Source organism: Andrographis paniculata, unplaced genomic scaffold (genome assembly GCF_009805555.1).
Source record: "Andrographis paniculata isolate CXL003 unplaced genomic scaffold, ASM980555v1 Contig69END, whole genome shotgun sequence".
NCBI classification, from domain to species: Eukaryota; Viridiplantae; Streptophyta; class Magnoliopsida; order Lamiales; family Acanthaceae; genus Andrographis; species Andrographis paniculata.
Genome location: NW_026137605.1, coordinates 7572160 through 7596632, shown reverse-complemented (window position 1 = coordinate 7596632; position 24473 = coordinate 7572160). Strand labels below are relative to the sequence as shown.

At 31.4% G+C, this 24473-nt stretch overlaps 3 protein-coding genes across 3 annotated transcripts; 1 reads left to right on the top strand and 2 right to left on the bottom strand.

Annotated features, from left to right (window-relative positions):
* The first annotated feature begins 1947 nt into the window (after positions 1-1947).
* LOC127263992 (cytosolic sulfotransferase 12-like) lies at positions 1948-2964 on the top strand. Its single transcript, XM_051293317.1, has one exon. The coding sequence runs from the start codon at positions 1948-1950 to the stop codon at positions 2962-2964; it is 1017 nt and encodes a 338-aa protein (XP_051149274.1).
* Positions 2965-14424: 11460 nt separating this feature from the next.
* LOC127264053 (cytosolic sulfotransferase 12-like) lies at positions 14425-15532 on the bottom strand. Its single transcript, XM_051293398.1, has one exon. It carries the CDS (start codon positions 15499-15501, stop codon positions 14494-14496), a length of 1008 nt encoding a protein of 335 aa, XP_051149355.1. The 5' UTR covers positions 15502-15532; the 3' UTR covers positions 14425-14493.
* Positions 15533-22829: 7297 nt separating this feature from the next.
* LOC127263991 (cytosolic sulfotransferase 6-like) lies at positions 22830-23873 on the bottom strand. Its single transcript, XM_051293316.1, has 2 exons — positions 23534-23873; positions 22830-23005 (listed from the first exon to the last, which is right to left on the bottom strand). Exons 1-2 carry the CDS (start codon positions 23871-23873, stop codon positions 22830-22832), a joined length of 516 nt encoding a protein of 171 aa, XP_051149273.1.
* Positions 23874-24473: the final 600 nt, after the last annotated feature.

Genomic DNA, 24473 nt, shown 5'->3' with positions numbered 1-24473 from the left:
ATAAGAGGGAGTATTTTACATGTGAGTAAAAAAAGAAAAAAGGAAAGCATCATTGTGCCGAATATATTTGATTATTAATTAGGGCTTTATTAAGTATGGTTCCAACTAGGGGGATGGCTGTAAGGTCAAGTTTTGCCGTCTCACCTAGAACAAGCAAATTTATTTTTTTCGTTTTTTTTTTTTTTAATTTATTTTTTATTTTTTTATTTTCTTCATTAGTATGTAAGACTTTGTTAGGTTGTTAGACAATTCGCAACAGAGATACCTACTTTTGGGTATTACAATTATTTTTACGGTCCATTTTATATTCTCTTTCGGAGATAGAAGTAGGGATATTTTATTTTATTTTATACTTACAATAGAGATATTCATATTAATTTTTATTCTCATATTACATATATATATTATTTTTTAATTATACTTTTTATTTTTTAATTAATTACATTATTATTATTTTTTTGTCAATATTTTGATTTATTAAAAATTTATGAAAACAAAAAGTTATATTATTCATTATTTAATTTATTTATTTATATCCAATATATTTTATTTTTAGTATAATTTTTATATTATTTAATTGTGTTAAAATATATACTTATATTTTATTCAATAAATTAAATTATTTTGTTGATATTGATTTGTTTAATAAAATTAAATAATATTTTTATTTATATATTTTAAAATTTAAATTAATAAAATATATCCAGTATTGATATTATTTTATAGGATATAAAATTTTATAAATTATAAAAATATTATAAATTTAAAATATAATAATATATTTAGAACTATAAATCAATAAAATCATTTATATACATATCTAATATATATGTATATATATTTATGTATGGAAGAAAACATCTCCTATTTATTTTTGTTTATTTATTTATTTTTTTGTAAAACTTAGAGCAATGACAATTGTTATTTAATAGAAACGGTCCTCTACTGTAAAATATTTTTAGTGTTGGAAGCTATATAATATTATTTCATCATGCTCTAAAAGTTCCATTTGTATGTTAATTTTTAAATATTAATTATTATATTAAAATATAATATAAATTACAAAAATATTACAAAAATATTTTCATTAGTGTCATGTAATACTGATAGAAATTTTTAAAAAATATATACAAATATAAACATATTTTTAATGTAAAATACTCCCTCGTCCCATAACAAAGTATTCATTTTTCCATCTTAGTCTGTCATATAAAAGAGTATCCATTTTATTTTTTAGTACCTAACATTACAAATACCTTTAGAACTTATAATATATTGTACTAATAAGGTTATTTTAGTCATTTCTACTTTATTTCTACTGTATCCCAATATAATACTAATATTTTTAAAACTACGTACAAAAAGTAAATAGATATTTAGTTTCGGAATTAAAGGAGTACAATAATGTAAAAAATAAATGTCACCGCGCTGACGAAAGGAGTATATAATAGGCTAAAAAATGGGATGGCCACCAAGACAGTAGCGCGCAGGCAATAGCCGTCCAAGTCTTCCATTTCATTCTCTCACACCAAAATTGCGCACGCACATCCGTATCCTCTCTTTGTCTCTCTATTTATTTGCCACTGTATATTTTTTTTATCAATTTCTTTCTTCTTCCTTGAACAAGTAAGAGGGAAGGGAAATATAGATAAATTTTTTCATCCAACCATTGTATTTGGCGCACGTCGCGGCTGCTCTTAGGCACTGCAAATAGAGAAAACATTTCCTATTTTTCTTTAAGAAAAAAGCTGAGGTGGCGCACGTTATGGCTGCTCTTATACTGCAAATTAAGTCAATGCTCATTCATGTCCTCCATTGATGCTATACAAAATTTCTTACTTCACTTATATATATATATATATATACTGCAAGTAATCTATACTCATATCAACAAATTCTCACCAAAATTAAGCTTCTCCTTTTAAAAAAAAAACAAACCACCAAAAAATGTCGTCGTCCTCATCCGATCGAAGCTCTTCATCGCCACCAAAATACCTCCAAAAGGAAGACGGAGTGAGCCAAGAATTCAAAACCTTCATCTCCTCTCTCCCCAAACGAAAAATTCATCTCACACCCGATCTCTACCAGTACCAAGGCTTCTGGTATCCTGTCATGATTCTTCGAAGTGTCATTGCCTGTCAAAACCACTTCCATCCTCAATCTTCCGACATCTTCCTCGTAACTTTTCCTAAATCAGGCACCACCTGGCTGAAATCCCTCCTTTTCACTCTTTCCAATCGCCGCCAATTCGCCGCCACCGATGCAAATCACCCGATTCTTACCACCAATCCCCACGAGCTCGTCCCCACTCTTGAAATTGCTCTCTACGTCAACAATGAAAACCCTAATTTGGACAACTTCGAATTCCCTTCTTTCCCCAGGCTTTTCTGCACCCACATGCCTTGGACTGGTCTACCTCAGCCTATCAAGAATTCATCCACCAATAAAATCGTGTACTTGTACAGGAATCCTAAGGATGTGTTTGTCTCCTTATGGCACTTTGGGAAGAAGCTGTCCCCCGAAGAAAGCAAGAAAATGGGGCCCGATTCTTTCGTCGAAGGTTTTGAAAGCTTTTGTGAGGGAGTAACTCCATTTGGGCCATTTTTTGATCATATCCAAGATTACTTGAAAGAAAGCAAGAAGAATCCTAGTAGGATATTATTTCTGAAATACGAGGATATGAAAGAGCAGCCTGGATTGCATCTGAGGCGCCTGGCGGAGTTCCTCGATTGTCCGTTCTCTAGTGATGAAGAGGAATCTGGTCTGGTCGAGGATATTGTGAAGCTATGCAGCTTCGAGAATTTGAGCAATCTGGAAGTGAACAAGAACGGGAAAGTATCGTTTACTGGTGTACTCAATAGTGCTTTCTTTCATCGAGGAAAAATTGGAGACTGGAAAAATCATCTGTCGGAGGAGATGGCTCTAAAGCTCGATGGAATATGGGAAGACAAGCTTGGTGGATAAAGAAGACCAACAATGTTTAAGTTAATAATGATGATGATGATGATGATGATGATGATGATGTTGATCCTTTGAGATTATGAATCTAAGATCTCGAAGCATTTACTTCTCCCGTAATTCAAATTTATGCCTACTTTTCTTTTTACATGTTATAAAAAAATATTCTAGTTTCTTTTTAATGTAAAAATTTATTTCACTTTTGTATTTTTTTATTATGAAAGAAAAAAAAACATAATTAATCATTTTTATTAAAATATGTGTCTGATCAAATAAGTATAAGTTTGCATGGCAGAAAAAGTAATAATTTATTGTTTACCCAATTTGGCGAACAATGAGATTTATATTTGAGGGTTACCAATCTAATTCTTTCCACTAAAATTTAGGTAGAATATGAACATATACAATTGCACGAACTCCTCATATACAAACAAACAAACTAACCAACACAAAAGCAATATCATGCATCGATTATCCATTGCTGCGGTAATATTCTCCCCAAAGAAACAATCAAAAGGCTTCAAACTCAAGATTCATGTTCTGTTCTAGGATGTTATGGTGGAAACTATTATCTCATTCTCCTCCTTCATACCAATCTTTCTTTAGAACAAAAGCAAAAGTGATCTCACAAGTTCAACATCAAGCTTGGTCAACAAACTTCGATCTGGCCGGTGATTCGGTCATTCATACAAATTGAGCAAAAAACAGATCCAGTTATACGAAATGAAAGAATTACATTATTAATTTATGGGTTTTCTTTCAACAATATCCCTCAAGAATATAGAATAATATCACTTGCAAGAATGCAAAACTCATCTACTAAAAACAAGGCTTGTGATTTTTGAACAATGTCTGTGTTGGTGAATATGAACACTCGTCTAGTTTGTCTCGGAGATTCTGAGACTTTTATTAGTCTCAATTATTCATAATCTATTTTAATTAGTCTTGAAAATTCCGAATTTTTATTAGTTTCTGAACTTTTGAATCAGTTTTAATTAGTTTCGAAACTTCTGAACCTATTTTAATTAATCTCGAAAATTCCGAGTTCATTTGTTAGTCTCGAAGATTCCGAAACTATTTTAATTAGTCTCAGAACTTCTAACTAATTAAAATTACTTTCGAAAAATTTGAACCTTTATTAGTTTTGGAACTCCTGCTCATTCTTAATCTCGGAACTTCCAAACCTATTTTATTAATTTCGAAATTTTCGGAACGTATCAAATAATTTAAATTTACCAGCATAATTTTGATTTCATTTTATTTAGATATATATTTATAATTTATTTATTGTGTAAAAATATATAAAAAATAATTGATTAAATTTTTACAATATAAAAATAATTTAAATAATAAATTTAATAAATAATTAAATTAAAGGTAAAAATACATTTTTGGTCTCTTTTACTCACTAAGATGTCATTCAATTTCAAATAGTTTCACAATTAATTTTCGAATATTAATTATATATATTATTTTATTTTAATCAAAATTTTTTGAGACTATAAAATAATTCATCATTCCCGCTATCCTTCTATAGTTTTAAAAAATTTTAATATTAAATTTTTTCTTAAAAAAACCAAAAATTTTAAAAAATATTAAAATATAATTTTTTTGTCTAAACTATTCTCCCTAATTTAAAAAAAAAATGTAATATTAATTTTTTTTATTAAAAAATATCTAAAATATGAAAAAAAAACCCTAAAAAACTCTACACACCTACCACCATCAAATTAATTTTCTCCTTCATTTATTTCTTTCTCTCTTAAATTTTCCTCCTCCTACTACTTGAAGACGGCGGCGGCGACGATGGTGGATGCGGCAACCGCGGAGCCCGTCCTCCTCTTTCTTTTTCTTCTTGCTCAACAGGCGGCGGCAGCGGCCCGTCCTCCTTTAATTTTTTTTTTTCTTCTTCTTCTGCAAGCGGTGGCAGCGGCGGAAGCTCGTCTCCTTTTTCTTTTTCTTCTTCTCCGGTGTGGTGGCCGCAGCGCTGGAGCCTCCTCCTTCTTCTCTGGCGGCGGTAGCAGCCCCTCTTCCTCTTTCTTCTTTTTCTTCGGCGACAATGGCGGTGGGGGCGGTTCGTCTTCTTCTTTGACTACCGCTAGGGGTGGCAGGACAGTGGTGGCTTTGGGATAAAATATTTAAAATTTGCTTTGGAAATTCTGAGACGGCTAGTATAGGTTCGGAAATTTCGAGGCTATTCAAATTAACCTCCAAAATTTTGAGACTATCCAAAATAGCCCTGGAATTTTAGAGACTTTACAAAAAAAAAAAAAAAAGCATGAAAAATTAGTTTCAGGTACCAATCCGAAACAAATTTCGAAACTAATTCAAAGTAGCTTCAAATTTAGTCTAAAATCCGAAGTTTTATATAAAAATTATTTTTACACTAAAAAATAAGTAAAATTTGAGATTTAGGGGTGGTGCCCGTCATAGATATGATATAGACGAGAGATAAATAAGATAAGGTAATTGTTAAGAAGGGATCCGAGCATCCAAACTCCAATCAATTGGTGATAGGTAGAGTGACCCTTCATCTTATATATTATGGGAGTCCACACATTTAACAATGTGGGACAATATTCAGCAGTAATAAAGTTAAAGTAATCATCATAATTGATGAACTAATAATAATAATAAAACAAGTAGATGATAAAACTATTATAATTCTAGTATGCAACAACGAAAAATATTGACAAAACCTCAAACGAGAGTGAGTACAATGCACATCTTTGAACACATACGACAATCAAGAGGAAATCAACAAATAAATGGGAATACCGCCCCAAATTTATCATTGTCTTGAAAATATTCCAATATAATCATAAAATATTCTAATTCAGATAGTTACAAAAGAACCTTTCAATATTCATAATCATCAATCAAGAATGCAAAATTCACAAAAACAGACTAAAATTATCAACCAACAATAATACATACATGCAAAATACTTGTGTTAAATCTTTGAATTCACAGCAGTTATTCCAATATAACACTTTTTAGTAAAGATCCATCATTTTTAGAGAGTCCATATTCGGAAAAAAATTGAGAAATTTCCTACTAGTAAAATTTTTCCCTCTTCTATCAACAAGAGGCATAAAAATAAAACAATAAATAACAAATAAATCCAGTGATGCCATCGAGTCATTTATGAAGTCTATAACATGTGAACAGAAAATTAAAAAAATGGCAGATTTAAGGTTGAATATTATATACATCATCAATGGGTAAACAAGCATGGATATAGTTAATGAATACAAACTAGACCGGTAAAAATAGAGTAAGTAATTAATAAGAAACTCGATATTTTGAAGTACATAATTTTTCCAAAGGCCTCCATAATTCAAGGTCAATAAACCATACTACAGACACAAACAAAACATCTAGATTAAACTAGTCAAATTTTACAGCAATACAAATACTATAAACTATAAATGTTTTTTGCACCAAAAATAATTTCAAGATAAGCATCCCAACACTATATCAAGTATAAACAAATCTGCAATTCTGTCAATAGTATTTTTCCCCATTTGATCTGTGGAAAGCCACCATTTGTCTTCGTATATTAAGCATCAATGTTCAATTTGATTGTGGACCATGAAAACGTAGCATTTAAGAAATAAATCATTGAGAATTTAAACAATAATAATAAATAGATTCTTTAATTAAACAATAATTAAAGTTTGGGAAGGAACACATCATGGGCATAAAACCTAATCTCAACCCCCAAAAGTAGGAAGAAAATAGACGCAAGATGGAATAATAGAGAGAGTGGTTTAATTTGAAAGGATAAAATTTAATTTGGATAAGATGTGTGTTGTTGTATGCGTTGTATGAATTTTACTAAATATAATAAAAAAAAATTAAAAGTAAAATTACTTCATAAATCATAGGGAGTGAGGTCCACTACCTAGTGTCTATTTCCTTCCTGCTTTTGGGGTTGAGATTGGGCTTTATGCTCATGATATGTGCCTTCCCAAACTTACCATAACTCACTTTACGCCTTATAGCTGGATGGCTCCGTGGCTTGGGGGCCCCGGCCCCGCCCTGCCTTCATCTTCAAGCCTTCTCTTTTGTAACTTCATCTTTTGGAGTTGTTTTGCTTGAAGTTTGATCCTCTGGAGCCTTTTTCTTTGGAGCCTTGTTGTCCGGCTAATAGGGGCTCTGGCTGAGTAGGAAGCTTTGGCTTTGGGAGACTCTTGTAACCTATGGGGTCTTGAAGCTTCTTCATTTTCAGTTTTGGTTACATGACTAACAATTGCAAAATTGCATTTAACATACAATAATCAAAATCTATGCAGCATAACAACTATTACAACAAAAACAATAATAATAATAATAAGTTGAAGGTTTACGTGCTTCCCGCGCAGATGTACTGGAAGGTTGATACTGAGAACCAGTCATGTGGCTATGACTTCTTTCGACAATTCGACCAGATCGGAGTCGAATAAAAAGAATTTGTTTTAGTGGTTAAATAAAATAATTAGATAATGACAATTTTCATACAATTTATATTAATTAAAATTCCAAGGAAATAGAATACAACAATGTGCCAAACACATAATTGAGATTCATTAATTATTAAAAAGTTTGTTAAAAACAAATATATCAATGGTTCATTGTCGCAGATTGGCGTCGCGGATCGACCCTAACCATTCCAGATACGTCGCAGCGTATTGGACAAATATCGGCCTATATAATTATTTTTTACAAAAATTTGTATTTTTAACAAAATTAATAATAAGCAATTAAAATTCATCAAATCATAAACATAATCAATTTTTAAAATATATAATATTAAAGAACATAACCACGGCGGGTGCATGCCTCAAATTGTTAACCTCTCGAACTGATGAATAAATTTTGTCAGCAATTCCACTATATACAACAAAATATTAGACAGTACCACATGCACTCCATAAATTCTAGGACGTGTTAAAAACATAACAATGCAAATATTTCCATCCCAACATAACAATACATACATCTCTATGCCAATGAATAACTATAACAAAGACTCTTTATAGATGGTCTGGAGTCTCATCATGTGCATAAGCCTTCAAAGATGCACTGCATGAAAGACCAACAATATGAATGTTAAATGTCAGATTTTTGAATAAAAAAATAGCAACTGACTTTCATCTAAATAAAGATTTCAAAGCCTAACATTGTTACATTGAAACCCAATACCAAATTTCCACAATTCTGGATCATTTCATGGCCGTCCTCTGAAATGAAACAATCTTTATTAGTTAAATTAAATTCAAGCAACCTCAAGTTGTTACATATAAATAAAAATTAGAAATAAAATTTTATAAAATATTTAAACTATGTTTATATTAAACATTTATACTTACCATTCAATACCTTGTGGAGTGTCGTGGAGCTTCAAAACCATTTCCATCTTCTGATCGATCATAATATGAATATCATTCTCTAAATGAACCCCTTCGATATACCAAGTAATAGGGATAATGATATGCATTTGGTTGGTCCCACTCTTGTCTCCCTAATCTATTACTCGAACTCGAATTGTGGGAAGAATCTCCATATGAATAACCTATATTCGAATCTTGTATATGTTCGTGAACTCCATAATATCTTCTAGTATCTGAAAAATTTGAAGCATCGGCTTCACTTGAAAATTCTGTTAAACTATTTAGAAAATCTCTTTGAGCTTCTATCCCAGGACGATATCCATGATCAGTGTCTTGGGTAGCATAATAATATTCATTTCCTTGAGCCCATCCCATATCACTTGAGTATCGACTATCTCTATAGCTCTCACTCTCACCACCACCATCATCGGCACCACCACCACCACCACCACCACTACCATCATCACCATCATCATCATCGTTGCTATTATTCTTATCTTCACCGTTAGTTGTTGAAGATGAAGATTCAAATATGATTGCTTTTTTTTTCTTGCTCATATTTTTGTTTTCTGATTTTTTCTTTTTGGCCTTCTTTTTTCCATCGATTATAAACTGAGATAAAAACATATCGCTGTCATCATCATTACGCTGACTGTCAATTTCATCTCCACTTTCATCAATAGGCTCATCCAACAAATTCAAATCACTATCATAAATAAATGGAGATTCATTTTCTCTGACTCATTTATCTAAAATATCATTTTCATAAAAAATATGATTCAAATCAATCGGGTCGTAGAAATCGTCTGTGTCTGTCCTTTGCATAAAAATTTTCACCCGAAGACGCATGTTATAGTGGACATAGACTAGCTTATGCAGTTTTTCAATAGCTAATATATTCCGAAGTTTAGTATGGATCAAGGACCACGTACTCCAATTGCGCTCACAACCAGATGATGTGCATGTTTGACTCAAAACTTTTAATGTAATTTTCCGTAAATTAAGGGCTTCATCACCATACATATTCCACAAGTTAGCTATTAAAAATGGTAAAAAAAAAGTTAATAATAATGCACCATATTATAACATGTTAAAAAAAAAACATAATTGAATGATAAGTTTTATAATATATACCTGGTAAAGATATAACTACAGCTCTAATAACAAGTTTAGGTCCAAATTCTTCAATTTTGTTAACAAATGTATTTATCTATATTTCTTGAAAGCTCATTAAATTATTTGAAATATTAGTTCTAAGTTTCACACATTTTACCTCATTCATAGCCTTTATTTGTATATCCAAATCTGGCTCGAGTCTTTTAATAACTTCTTTTACTCATTTTTGAACCTCCGATGAATCAAATTCACAAGTGCCAGAGTATTAAAGATCAGGATTTAAAAAATAAGCTGCATCAAATATATGTAGAATTAGAAAATAAAATAAATGATTACTACTATAGACACTAAAAATATATGTCTACAATCAATTAGATATCATATATTTTGGAAGGAAATAAAATTCCAATAATATAAATATATGATATTTAATTATGCACATATGTTAATTTTTGTACAATAAATATCAACCATTAATACAAAAATATGCTTAAAATGGAAGATATCGTACAAATATTACGTGCATAAATAGAGTCATAATAAATTTGGCAGCAAAATAAATTAATCTTGTCAATAAAGGGATTGATCTAGTCAATAAATGAAGTAAATAAATTAATATCTTCCAAAAAAAGACAATGATTAAAGATTTTGGCGAGAAAGGAAGGTGCGCAATCAAATCCGTCAAGAATGGAAAGCAGCATCTGATGGAAAAGGGAATATTATAAAATCTTTCAATCCACGTGGCACCATCCGAAAAGGAAGCCAAGGGCACCCTCCCCTATAAATAGGAGCTATGGTCAGTTCATTTGAGACACCGAAGTTGCATCGAGGATTCAAGCAAAGGGGTAAGTCTCTAGACTCTCTCTGTATTGTTCTTCATGTTCTTCGTGTCCTTCGAAGCGTTCTTCGTCGAAAGTCACTGATTTGGACAAATGATCCAATATTGGTTGATGAATCGATGAAGTTAACGTGCTTCGTCGTATGTCCAAGCCGGAGGAAGGATCAAAGCTCTCAAAGCCATCGAGGAATCCATCAAAGCCAAGGAAGAGCCTCCAAAGTCGCTTCCAAAGCTTCAAGGTGTTCATCACATTCTTCACTAAAACAACAACTCGGCCCTCTTCGATCCAAAAGTCAAAGGGACACGCCAACAAAAGCGTTATGGAGCACCAAATCCACCTTCTCAAAGATCAAAGCTGCGGATCGTTTAAAGAGGACATCAAATCCAAAGCTTAGGATCAAATCACCCGCACGGAGACCGAAGCTTTCCAAAAGGCGGAAAAAGCAAACTAAAGATCAAAGTTGCGGATCGTCTAAAGAAGACATCAAATCCAAAACCGACGATCGAATCGCCCACGCGGAAACCAAAGTCCTCCAAAAGCGGCAAAGCCAAAGCAAAGATCAAAGTCGCGGATCGTCTAAAGAAGACAACAAATCCAAAGACGATGATGAAATCGCCAACGCTGAGACCAAAGTCCTCCAAAAGCGGCAAAGCCAAAACAAATGTCAAAGTCGCGGATCGTCCAAAGAAGACAACAAATCCAAAGACGATGATCAAATCGCCAACGCGGAGACCAAACCTCCAAAAGCGGAAAAGCCAAATTAAAGATCAAAGCCTCGGATCGTCTAAAAAAAAAGACATCAAATCCAAAGCTACGATCAAATCGCCCGCACGGAGACCAAAACCCTCCAAAAGCCGGCAAAGTCAATCTGAAGACCAAACCTCTTCAAATCAAAGAAGCCATCGAAAACCAAGTTGGAAAATAAATCGACTCGGAAGGAGAATCAAAGGACCCATTTAGAGAATAGGACCCGCTTTAAATTCAAATCAAATATAATTTGTACAAATTTTGTATTTATTAAAAATAACACAATTTTTTGTCCACAACTACAATGTAAAAAAAAAAAAAAAACCAAAAAATTACCTACAGCATGCAAATCTTAATGCAATTGGTTATACCATATTTAATTGATGATATCCCAATATTGCCCTATCCATTGCCTCGTAAATGATAGGTAGTGTAGGTTTCTTTTATCTTGATCAACTACTTTTAAAACCTTCACTAAAGGTTCCATGACCTCACAACCTTGGCGTACCCGTTTCCAAAATCTTTTATTCAGAATCACGTCTGATATATCTCCAGCTTCATGTCTTCTTTTCAAGGTATAATTATACTCAACCAATTCGCTAGAAGTACATATTCTTTTCAAGTTAGTTGCGTATCTTAGAAGACTTTCCATTGCAACAAACTCGGTTGCAAATCTTGTTATGCCTGGTCGCAACAGGTCTCGACCATTCGTATATATTTTCATCAAATTGACCACTTTATCACTATTGTATATAAATCATGTAATTCTTCTGGCTTCTTTTATCGTATCCTTCATTGAAAATATATCTCCAATGTCTTCTAACATCAAATCAATGCAATGAGCAACGCATGGAGACCAAAAAATGTGTTTTCTTTTCCTCATCAGTTTTTTCCCAGCAGCCTTCATACTAGCTTCACTATCAGTTTCGATTTGTATAATATTGTCAACCCCTACTGAATCCACAACCTTGTCCATTATGATGTAGACAAAGTCTGAAGTCTTTACCTTATTCGTACAGTCGAACGAACTGTGATATATCATATCTCTGTCACAGTACACCATAAAATTCATGATTGGATGTTTTGTGTGAGTACTCCAACCATTGCATATAATTGTACATCCATGTGTTTTCCATTTCTACTTTAAAGAATCAACATATTGTACCACTTCTTGCATCTCCTCGTTCAAATATTCACTCCCAATTTGCTTACCAGTAGGCCCTTTAACTCCAGGTCTAGCGGATGCAATCGTGTCAATCATTGTTTGATAGTAAGGACCACTATCGGTAGCGTGAAATGGTATAGCATTAAAATGAAAAAAATTCGAAATTGCTCTACCCACCTTTTTCACATTATCTTTTGAAAGCATACTTTTCAAAGACTTATTCTTCGATTGAAACATGTATGGATCAAGCTTTTTTTGATGCAAACCTTCTGTCTTTCTCGTAGAGCTTTCGGAAAAATTTCTTTTAGCTCCTTTTGTATTCGAACTGTTTCCTCCTACAAAGATAAAAAAAATATGATTATATATAGTTGTTATTTCAAAATAAATATACTAATATTAAATTTATTTTTTATAAAATTTAATAAATATACCTGCTTTAAAATTTAAGCTTGGTAGATCTCCGGATACAAAATGTCTACGCTGCTGCTCTATAAATTCCATATTTCTGCTTTCAGCCATTGCTCTTTTTAATTGTTTTCTTTCAAGAGCATCTACCCTATCTTCATTTATTTCAAAAATTTCATCTTCTTCCTCATCAGAATCATCTTCAAAATGAATATAATTGTGCAATGCTTCTATTTTCTTTTTATTTGCTGCTCGCATACTTTTTCCTTGGATTAAGTGTTGTTTTAGTAACTCTCTTAATTCTTTTGGAGCTCTCGTACACGCTTCAACTTGACCTGTAATATGTGCTATATGTTGTTTCATCCTAGTAATCCCATCATGAACAATTTTTCCACAATAATTACATTTTGCTTGTTTTCTATAGTTGCTTATAGGAGTAGCATGATCTCAACCAATATCTTTATGTGATGTCATTTTACACAAACTCTGCAATTGAATAATAGAATTGTTAAAATATTTATAAGTAGTAATTTATTAGTTAATTGGACAAATTATACATATTATTTTATTAATAAATCAAATTTATACAAAAATTTAACTTAAATAACTAAATCGTAAAACTTAGACTTAGAATATATATTTATTAAATATATATATATATATATAAACAAAGTTAATTTTAATAAAACTTACTTTATATAGATTAAATAAAATTAAATACAATAAAACATAATTAAACCTATCAATTAAATAAATAAATCAATCAAAATAATTCAACATTAATTTCAATCCAAAAATTAAGGAACAAAAATAATTTTAAACTGTATTTAAAAAAAATTAAATTAATTAAAGTAATAATATATATAATTACCACACGTTTTTCTTCCACGGCGAATCTCCCGTTCTTCCTCTCAAAAATCCAATACTCGCCGAAGCTAACTTTTTTTCTATACAATATCAATAATATTTCTTCAATAGCCGAAATTTTTTCTCAAATCCTTCTACACATAGACGATTGCTAAAACCCATATTCCCAACACTATAGATACCCAAAACTTACCTTGTCCACCACCAAGAACAGAGAGCAGAAGCCGAGCAATTATTTTTCGTCACCACTAAGAACATTGAGGAGAAGCCAGCGACAAAGAGAAGAGAGAAAATAGGTAAAGGAATGAATAAGAATGAGTTTTGGATAAAATTTGTGTGTATTTGAAAACCCTATGACTGGCCGATCCGGCGAACTATGGTCTCTACCGAGATTCAATAGTAAATTTGTGAGTGTTTCATCCGGGAAGAAGAAGATAAAATTTGATACAATGACAGATTTGATCTTGAGCAAGGAGATGCATAAAAATTCAAGTTCAAACACTGGATCTGGATGGTCCCTAATTGCCGAAAATAAGGGAAGATATGAGGTGAGGAGAAAATATCAAAGTCGAAATAGATGATAGTCAGAAATTTCATGCGACAAATGTTAACATTTCAAAATTGCATTTAACATACAATAATCAAAATCTATGCAGCACAACAACTATAATAATAATAATAATAATAATAATAATAATAATAATCCTCATCCTTCAAGATTATGAAGGGGTCGTTTGGAATCATTTGATTTATTTTGTAACTGTTGATGTATGTGTGAAATTCATTACGCCTTTTGATTAATTTAAGTTGAAGGTTTAGAATCTGTTTTAGTGGTTAATTAATACAATTATATAATGATAATTTTCATACAAGATTAATTAAAATACGAAGAAAATAAAATACAGCAATGCATCAAATACATCATCTTGATTAATTTTTAAAAGTTGGTTATTAAAGAAATACAACCTCTTCATCAAATTCCAATAATTCGATTTATTTGAGTGATCAATGGTTGGCATTACTAGAATCCTAATTCTCTAAGCTTCTCTTCACAGATTGCATTGAGCTTTCGAACCATCTCACCCGTCAGATGATTCTTCCAATCTCCAGTTTTGCCCTGACGAAAGTATGAATTATTCTGTATACCTACAAACGATAGTTTTCCATTCTTGTTGACTTCAAGATTGCTCAGATTCTCGAAGCTGCAAAGCTTAATAATATCCTCTACCAGGCCAGATTCTTCTTCATCGGGTGAGAAAGGACAATCCAGGAACTCTGCCAGCCTCCGCAAATGCATAGTAGGTTGCTCTTTCATATCCTCGTACTTGAGGAAATAAATCCTATCAGGATTCTCCTTACTTTGTTTCCAGTAGTCAAGCATATGTCTCCAAAATGGTCCGTAGTCAGTAACTCCCAGGCAAAAGCTTTCGAAAGTTTTCACCATTGCATTTGGCTCCACACCCTTATTAGTTTCTCCGAGCTTCAACTTGGTCCAAAAGTGGTACAATGAGACGACTGCGTCCTTGGGGTTTCTACACAAGTACACAATTTTACCGGTGGAACTATTTCTGATGCTCTCAGGTAAAGCAGTCCAAGGCATGTGAGTGGAGAAAAGCCTGGGAGAGGGTAAATAGTTCAAATTAGGGTTTGGGGTCTTGAGGTAGGTCTTCATCTCCAAGAAAGGTACGAGGTCGTGTGAATTGGTGGTGCACAGAGGGTGATTTTTGTCGATGGGAAATCGGCGGCGATTCAATAGAGCGAAGAGAAGTGATTTAAGCCAGGTGGTGCCTGATTTGGGAAAAGTTACGAGGAAGATGTCGGAAGATTGAGGTTGGAAGTGGCGTTGACAGGCTAGGACACCTTGGAGAAATACAGCAGGATACCAAAAACCCTCGTACTCGTAGTTGTTAGATGCGATCAATCCCTTTTGTTTGGGAAGATTGGATATGAAGGTCTTCATTTCTTGGCTCAATTTGTTTTCATCTTCCACGCGTTCCCGTAGCCAAGCAGAGGGTTCATCGAACGACATTTTTTTTTTTAGTTTTTGAGGATTTAGTAAGATTATGGACCTCGCTTATAATATGATTTTGATTGAGATTGTTGGGTATAAATAGAGATTGGGTGGGCATCTAATTGATTAGCAAGAAATTAAAAGAATATTACAAAATGGTTGCCCACAATTGGTGGAATTATTTTCTATATATTTTTGTGAAATAGAGGCAAGATTGACTTTTTTTTTTTTTTAATAACGTGACAATCCGCATTTGCTATAAAAAGTGCGTATTACTCAAACCTCAGCTGAATCTAATACCTTACAAACTAGATTCGACAAAGCAAGTTACACTAGGTCATCTCTTGCGTGATTGGAACTACCATTTTTTTTATGCTATACTCCTTCCATTATTCAATTGTATATTAATTTAACTAAACACTAATTTTAAAGAAAATAGATAAAAATATAAATTTTTATTTTTTCGATAAAGAAAAAACTATTTTTATTACTTAAAAAATAAAACGAAAATAAATTTGGATGAAAAAAAAAAAAAGTAAGAAATTGATTTTGACTATGGAGGGAGCAGTATTTTTTTTGAACTGTTCGGCAACTATTGAGGATTTATTTCATGTTTTTGTTCTCTATGTTAAAATTTCTGTTCGTAAAGAAATTCAAACAAAAATAAAATATTCATTTTTTAAAGTGTTTTAGTATTATTTTTAATGGTCTATTTTCATTATGTAGTATTTGTAAATTATTTCAAAAATAAATTTAATAAAATATTATTATTACAAATATTCAATTAAAATATTAAAAAAATATAGTTCAAACACTTTAAATATTCAAACATATATGAAGAAATAATATAAGATAAACAAACTGAAATGTTAGCCGTTTGTTTTTAAAAAATGAATTTTATTATATAATTTTAAAACTTTTATATATTAAAAAAAATTGGCCCAACCAAAATATTTTGCAACCAACTTCATTTCTTTTCTGCCTTAAATTGATATAAAAAATAGATGAAGAAACTGCCATGCCATAGGAATTAAATGCAGGAGTCCAACCTCATGAGAGCATTCGTGTCATTCCTCTATTTCATTATTATTATTATTATTATTATTTATCTCATCTTACATATTAAAATTCAAATTACTTTTAATTACCTTCAATATATTACTTTTCCTATTTTATATGACTCGCAATAATTTATTTACATAATATATATAAATTATTTATTTATCTATACATGTTTCTATATATTTTTATTATTTAATAATATTTTATATAATATTATATTTAATTTTAAAATATTAATACATATAAATTTTAATATATGGAAACATATAATTTATTATTTTAAAATTTGAAATTATTCAAAATAAATCAACATATATATATATTTATAGATAATTTTTGTTATTTAAATTTTAAAAAATTTTGAATAGTATGTTTTTACATTTTTCTATTTTTATTGAAGATAACCAACTTCTGAGAAATGTTATAAATACTTAATAATTATATTTCCTTATTAAAGATGAAAAAGATAATTAGTTTATATAGTAAAAATAAAAAAAGACAATCATAAAGGTAAATATTAAAAAAATAGAGAAAAACGAAGAAGAAAAGTAATGTTGAGCATGTTAGAAAATAAATATATAATCAAATATGTTAGCGGAAGCGGAATTTAAACAAACCTTTAGCCATTGCTAAAAATTAAAGTTATTCTCGATATTCTTTTTCTCAAGCAAACGGTAGATTGGAATCGTGGGAAGATGGTGTTGCCAAACTCTGGAATCCTTGGGAGGATGTTGTCAAACAAACCCTGTGAAGATGTTGCCAGATCTTGGAACCCTAGGATGATGTTGCCGAACCCTGGCTCTCAAATAGCGATGGTGTATTCTGATTTTCTGAGAGTAGGTTTAGTAACCCGTATGTGAGAACATTTATAATAAAAAAGAGAAACCGTCCATCACGATTTTTCTGCCACTTCTCATGTATATTTTTGAATGTGATAGACTTAATGGGAGAAAAGTGGGCCACAATTTAAGGTTAGTTTAATTATATAAGACAATTAAAAAATATTCAAAATTCAAATATGATTAATTAATTAATTAAACTAACATTCTCCCACTTGGCCCACTCAAACCATCACAACATAACGAGAAACTTTACATACGAATCATAGCGGTAGGTCTTCTATAAATGAATATTACCTTCCATGTATCACGATATGTCAAGTATCTCAAACTAAATTCAAAACTTAATGAATAAATCTTATATTTATTCCGGGTTAAACTTAAGCGAGTTTTCTCAATAATAAACAAATATGTGCACAATAACGCGAGAAAACATCAAACTGAATAAGAGTCTCAAATAACAATGTGCGCAAATAAACTACATTGTATAATCAAGTCTCATACTTGCTACGTGATCCCTGAAATTCTTTAGTGGCATGCCTTTAGTCAAGGGATCAACAAGCATCAACTCTGTACTAACGTGTTTAATGAGTACTTTATTTTCCTTGACACGTTATCTTAAGGCTAAATACTTGATGTCGATGTATTTACTTCCACTCCCACTCTGTTTTTTTTTTTTATTTGCCATAAACACCGCAGCAGAGTTGTCACAGTACAACTTGATCGGTCTAGAAATAGAGTCAATGACTCTAAGCTCGGATATGAAACTCTTCAACCATACACCATGCGAGCTAGTCTCGAAACATGAAACAAACTCAGCCTTCATAGTGGAAGTAGCAGTGATAGACTGCTTTGCACTTCTCCAAGAGATAGCTCCACCAGCCAACATGAACACATAACCCGATTTGGATTTCCGAGTGTCAATGCAGCTAGCGTAGTCCGAATCGGAGTAGCCAATCACTTCCAGGATATCAGTTTGTCTATATATGAGCATAAAATCCTTCGTACCTTGAAGGTACCTCATATAATATCCCTTTATCATTAGTTGTAAGCAAAATATCATCCAAGTACAACTCAAGGAAGCAAATACGACTCCCACTAACATTCTGGTATATATAGTGATCTATGACGTTTTCTTCAAAACCGAATGAAAAGATAACATCATGAAATTTCAAATACTATTGGGGAGGCTTGCTTCAATCTATATATAGATTTATTAAGCTTACAGACTAAATTTTCTCACATTCCTCCATCAATAATTTTTCATCCTCTTGAACACACATGGTCATCAATTCATTGATGGACCATTTATCTTTATGTGTATTGTAAAATAATGTCCCACATCCAAATTATGTGCTCGCGCACACCCCTCACACCTGTGAATCTAATGGTGGAGAACTGAATGACTGGCATAATCAATGTCCATCCAACCTAAATGAAGGAGGATCATTTCCTTCCAGATTTCGTAATTATCATCAGTCAATTATGGGACATCACACTTAATATCAGAAAAATTTATAAGATTAAACACTTCAAAATTAAATATACATGCTCATCAATGAACGAGACAAGTAAATTACATGTTCTACCAATATAAACATGTTAAAACATGAATCTAGAGACATAAGACTTGCATGTGGGCTAAAGTTTTACTCAATTAGATTTCATCAAAAACTTTACAATAAAACTATCAACTTGCGTTCCTTTTCTCAATTCCTATGTGTAGATTAAGAAATACAACTCAATATTTTATCCTAATAATTCATATAAACATAATAAGACTCCTGTGGGTAGATCTAATCACATCGTACATGATAATTACAATCGATGTCTATTAATGTGATTTCAAATAAATCATAAATAAATTTTTAATTAATCGAGGATGCTGTGGCTATTCCCCAATTAAATAAAATTTAAAACAAATCACAGACATCATGAATATATAATATGAAGTTCACATAAATAAATGAGATTAACACCATCAGCATGCTTCAATCAAGAATATAGTACAAATATATGCAAAATAATAATGATAATAATAGTAACGATAGCACTGCAGAAAGAATAATAATAGCAATATTACCACTACAGAGTACTACTGCAACAATACTAAATGTCGCACGGATATCGAGGCATAATGTTTATTCAAGGCATAATATTCAACACGTATAATCTCAATTGTAACCGAAAGATGTGATTTAGAAATTTGATATTTTGAATTAATTAATTTCAAAATAAAACTCAAAATTTTTTCAAAATATAACGAAATTTTCTCAAATAACAGGATCGGATCTTGATCAAAAAATATCACAAAGCAATTGTTGAAAATAAAAAAAAATTCCAAATAAGAAATTAAAGCGAATCTTGATCAAGAATTTGACGAGAAGAAAATTCAAAGCAAGGCAGAGGCAAAAATTGCTCTGATACCAAATGTTAGAAAATAAACATATAATCAAATATGTTAGCGGAAGCGGAATTTAAACAAACCTTCAGCCATTGCTAAAAATTAAAGTTATTCTCGATATTCTTTTTTTCAAGCAAACGGTAGATTGGAACCGTGGGAAGATGGTGTTGCCAAACTCTGGAATCATTGAAAGGATGTTGTCAAACGAACCTTGTGAAGATGTAGCTAGATCCTGGAACCCTAGGATGACGTTGCCAAACCTTGGCTCTTAAATAGCGATGGTGTATTCTGATTTTCTGAGAGTAGGTTTAGTAACCCGTATGTGAGAGTATTTATAATAAAAAAGAGAAACCGTCCATCACGATTTTTCTGCCACTTCTCACGTATATTTTTTAATGTGATAGACTTAATGAGAGAAAAGTGGGCCACAATTTAAGGTTAGTTTAATTATATAATATAATTAAAAAATAATCAAAATTCAAATATGATTAATTAATTAATTAAACTAACATTGCAAATATCTCTAATCTGAAAATTCAATCAGAATCAAACCAATTTTTAATTTAGATTGCGATTATTTTCGTCGGTTTACATTGGTTTTTTTTTTTTTAAAAAAATTAATAAATTTGGATTTTCATATCGATTTGAATTTGGCAAAATTCTAACCGAAAATCCGAATAGTTAATACCCCTAAGAAAAAGTGAATGAAAAAAGCACAAAAAAACATATACGAAAGTTGTTTATTCTTTTTTATATTTTTTTTTCTTTCCTGTTTCTTGCAATTACGTACAAAATATTTTTCCCTACCTAAGCTAGTGACACAAGAACAACCCTCCACCATTTTATTATGTACGTTCTGATTATTACATAAGTATATGAAAACACGACCCAAATTTCTCTAGTTATGAATATATAATATATATGTATATATATAAAGCAATTAATGCATTATATTTATTTATACGAAGGAGGTCAAGAAAATGTCGACATCGCCAATCTCTTCGTCGCCACGTCCAAAATACCTGCATGAGGAAGAGGCATCGAGCCAAGAATTCAAGAGCTTCATTTCGATCGACTCTATCATGTAAAAAAGGATGGATAGTAGTGATGAGATATTTTAAATATTTAATTTATGGTTTAAATTAAAATATTATTATTCATCGTATTAATAAGATTAAGGCTTTGTTTGGATTGATTTCCGGCATGAGTTTTTGACTTGTGCTTCTAAAAAAAATATTTTGTACCGATTTACATTAATTTTTGTCGGAAAGTAAAAACAATTTTTTAAGCTAAAAAATATATATATATTTTTAATTTCTGAAGCACATTGGAGGTAACTTTTTAAATAAGTAGAAGCACTTATCAATATTCTCACACATAATTCATTTGCATTGGATATGATTATTTAGATAGTGAAAATTAATAAGTTACTTATAGTAAATTAAGATACTTTCTCCGTATACCCAAAAACTATATATATTACTATTTTGGATTATCTTATTATATGGTGAGAATATCAAACAATTATCATAAAATAAAATTTGATAATGAAAATAATTTATCGAAATAAAGTTGACATCAATATAACTTATCAGAATAAATTCGATATAAATATAATTATCAAAATAAATTCGATAATCACGCCGAGTCGAGGTAGAACTTCTTTTTCGAAAAAGAATATTTTGATGTATTGCGAGAATATCATCGCTCGATCAAATTGCGTACATTATGGATATTGTTGGCAATTCGAGTGTAAGCTTGACTGGCATTGATCTTCCTAGTGTGTCGCAGATGCCGTTTAGAGTCTCATTCGTCAAAACACTTTTCTTTCATTTTCAATTCTCTCATACAGTACAATGAACTGAACTTACACTTTTTTATCAAATAAATTTTTTAATCCATTTGTACTTTCATAAGTAATGAAAATTGCAGCTTTACAATACTAGTATATTCGGATTGATTGCTTGCTTTCATTCCTTAATGTTTAAATCTCTCTATCACAATGCAATTAATATTGAACAAAGAGCACTGGGAACTTTGTAAAATCTTCGATTGAACACTTACAACTTGAGTAGTCATCCAATATTTTACTACTTGGAGTTGGCAAAGAATCTACAGATTCAAACTCCATTCCGAAAGAAAAACTAGAAATAGTTAAAAAATAATTATAAGTAGCAAGTCATGCATGGAATTGAATTTGAATATGAAATTAATTGCCAATTTTCAGCTGAATTTTCAGTGCAAGCCTGACAACTAATTTGTACATTATATATATATATATATATATATATAAACAATAAACAGGAAGATAGAGAACTTTTAAAGACGGCATACTTAATATATGCTAGTTCTTCAAACGACAATTTCAACCCGAAATTATTCCAAAACGAGAAGTATGCATATAACTTCACAAAACATTACATTAAAGTTCAAACCATTATTCAAATCAAAATCCAAACCTCCAAAAAATCCGTGGTCGCAACTAGGAATTAACATTTAGGTATAAATTAAAAGAAAAAAGAACAAAAAAATTACATTTAAAGTGGGAGGGCCAACCTGCTGCCGCTCTCCCCCGGCCGACAGGCTGCAGTCGACGGCATCTGGCCAAGGGGCCGTTCCAAACAAAATAATAATAATAAAAAATACAGTTCTCTCATCAATTACCATTCAAAATCTTAACAAAATTAGCTCCAAAAGTTACCTAGATCTGTGAAGTCGAGTAGGGGAGGGCGGCCGGCGGCTGACGTCGTCGGGATAGGGGTCGGACTCGGGGGAGGGCCGGCGTCGTAAAAAAATAAATTTAGGGTTGTGTTGGCAACGGATTGTATTGTGTGGTGTAGAATGTGAAAAATAGATTTAAGATAGTATCAGTCACGGAATTAGCTTACGAAACCTGAGGGGCAAATACTTATAATTTTTTTAATATTTAATAAATAAATAAATAATTTAATAATTTTATCTTTTAGCAAAAGTTCAACATAAACAGAAAATATTTTGAGGGGGCAATTTATATCTTGGATGTCCCATGCTTTGAACTCGTCTCATAAGCGACAGGGTATTTCACCGGCCGTGATGAATGCTTGGGGGAAAATAGAATCAGCTCGGAATTTCGCCACCTTAACGGTGCAGCTGGATGAAAGCCAGAGACAATGCCTGTACGACGTACGAGCCCTACATCGCCTGGCAGAAACAGCACCAAATGGCGCATACAGCACAACTAGCCAAGGTTCCCTCTTGTTTCAAAGTCTTAACAGGTTTTCCATTTCAGGCCTGCTCAAGCTCACAATGCTTTTGGAGATAAAGAGATGGGTATGAACATAGTTTGTCGTCCGGATCGTTGTCGCAGATCGGCCTTTACCGTTCCAGATACGTCGCGGCTTATCGGTCAAATACATAATTTTTTATATAAATTTTTTTATTTTAAAAAAAATGATAATAAATTATTAAAATAAATTAAATCATAAATATAATTAATTTAGAGAATATATAATATTATAAAATATATTATAATTTATAGTAAACTAAAAACTTAAAATCTTATCTAAAAAAATAATTTTAAATAATAAATTTAAGTTGTTTTAAAATATTAATTTTAATAAAAATCAATTTGTATAAATTAAATAAAAATTAAATACAATTTAAAACTATAAAATTTATAAATTAAATAAACAAATTAATTAAAATAATCTAATACCAGCTCCAATCCAAAACTTAAGTAAACAAATTAATTTTACATTATATTTACAAGGATTGGCGGTAAGAATTGGGTGGTTTGCGTCGTTGACGGGGAATTGGCGGCGGTTGGAAAGAGTGAAGAGGAGCGATTTCAACCAGGTGGTGCCTGATTTGGGGAAAGCTATGGTGAAGATGTCGGAAGATTGAGGATGGAAGTTTTGCTGGAAATTAATGACACCTGGAAGAACACTGAGAGGATACCAGAAACCTTGGTACTGGTAGATAGAGGATCCGAAATGCATTTTCTTGTGGGGGAGGGAGGAGACGGAGCTCTTGAATTCTTCACTTACTGCTTCTTCCTTTTGCAGGTAATATGGCTTCGAATTAGGGTTTCCATTCGACGACGACATTTCTTCGTTTTTGAAGCTTTTGGTGTGTAATTGATGCAGTAATGATGGAGCTATATGGATATCCTCCCTCCTGCTATACTGTAGACACAGTATAAAACGAGTATAATTAGTAGATAATTAAAAATTTATTAGTGAATATATATATATATATATATTTGAATATAGTGCCAATAATAATGAAATTACAACCAAACTAACTCTCAAGTGTTACTTACCATGCAAGATAAAATGGGGAAAATAAAGAAATTTTTACACGGCTTATCGGCATTTAATTGTAGCTTCAGGATATTGAGGGCTTTTCTTTTATTTATTTATTAAATTAGTGTTTAATTTGGATTTAATTTCTTACATTTTGACAGTTTGTGCTTACTAGCTGTATTCAAATTAATTTTCTTGTTTTTAGTTTGATTCTTCAATGTTGCGGGCACTTCAGCATACATATATATAAATGAATACGAGGGGAATTGCTTGTTGATTTTAGAATGCGAAAATATTATTACAAAACATATTTTGAATAAAAATCATTAAAATCTTATTGTAAATCTTTTAAGGTCAAGTGCGAGCGAGTCAAGAAACTAATATTTAGATGAACAAGTATGA

Bases quoted from the DNA above. Each gene is read 5' to 3' on its own strand.
- LOC127264053 (XM_051293398.1), bottom strand. From the start codon at position 15,501: ATGTCGTTCGATGAACCCTCTGCTTGGCTACGGGAACGCGTGGAAGAT.
- LOC127263992 (XM_051293317.1), top strand. From the start codon at position 1,948: ATGTCGTCGTCCTCATCCGATCGAAGCTCTTCATCGCCACCAAAATAC.
- LOC127263991 (XM_051293316.1), bottom strand. From the start codon at position 23,873: ATGTCGTCGTCGAATGGAAACCCTAATTCGAAGCCATATTACCTGCAA. The intron at 23,006-23,533 runs GTAAATATAATG...AACCTTGGCTAG, and splicing joins AATTCTTACCGCCAATCCTT to TTGTGCTGTATGCGCCATTT.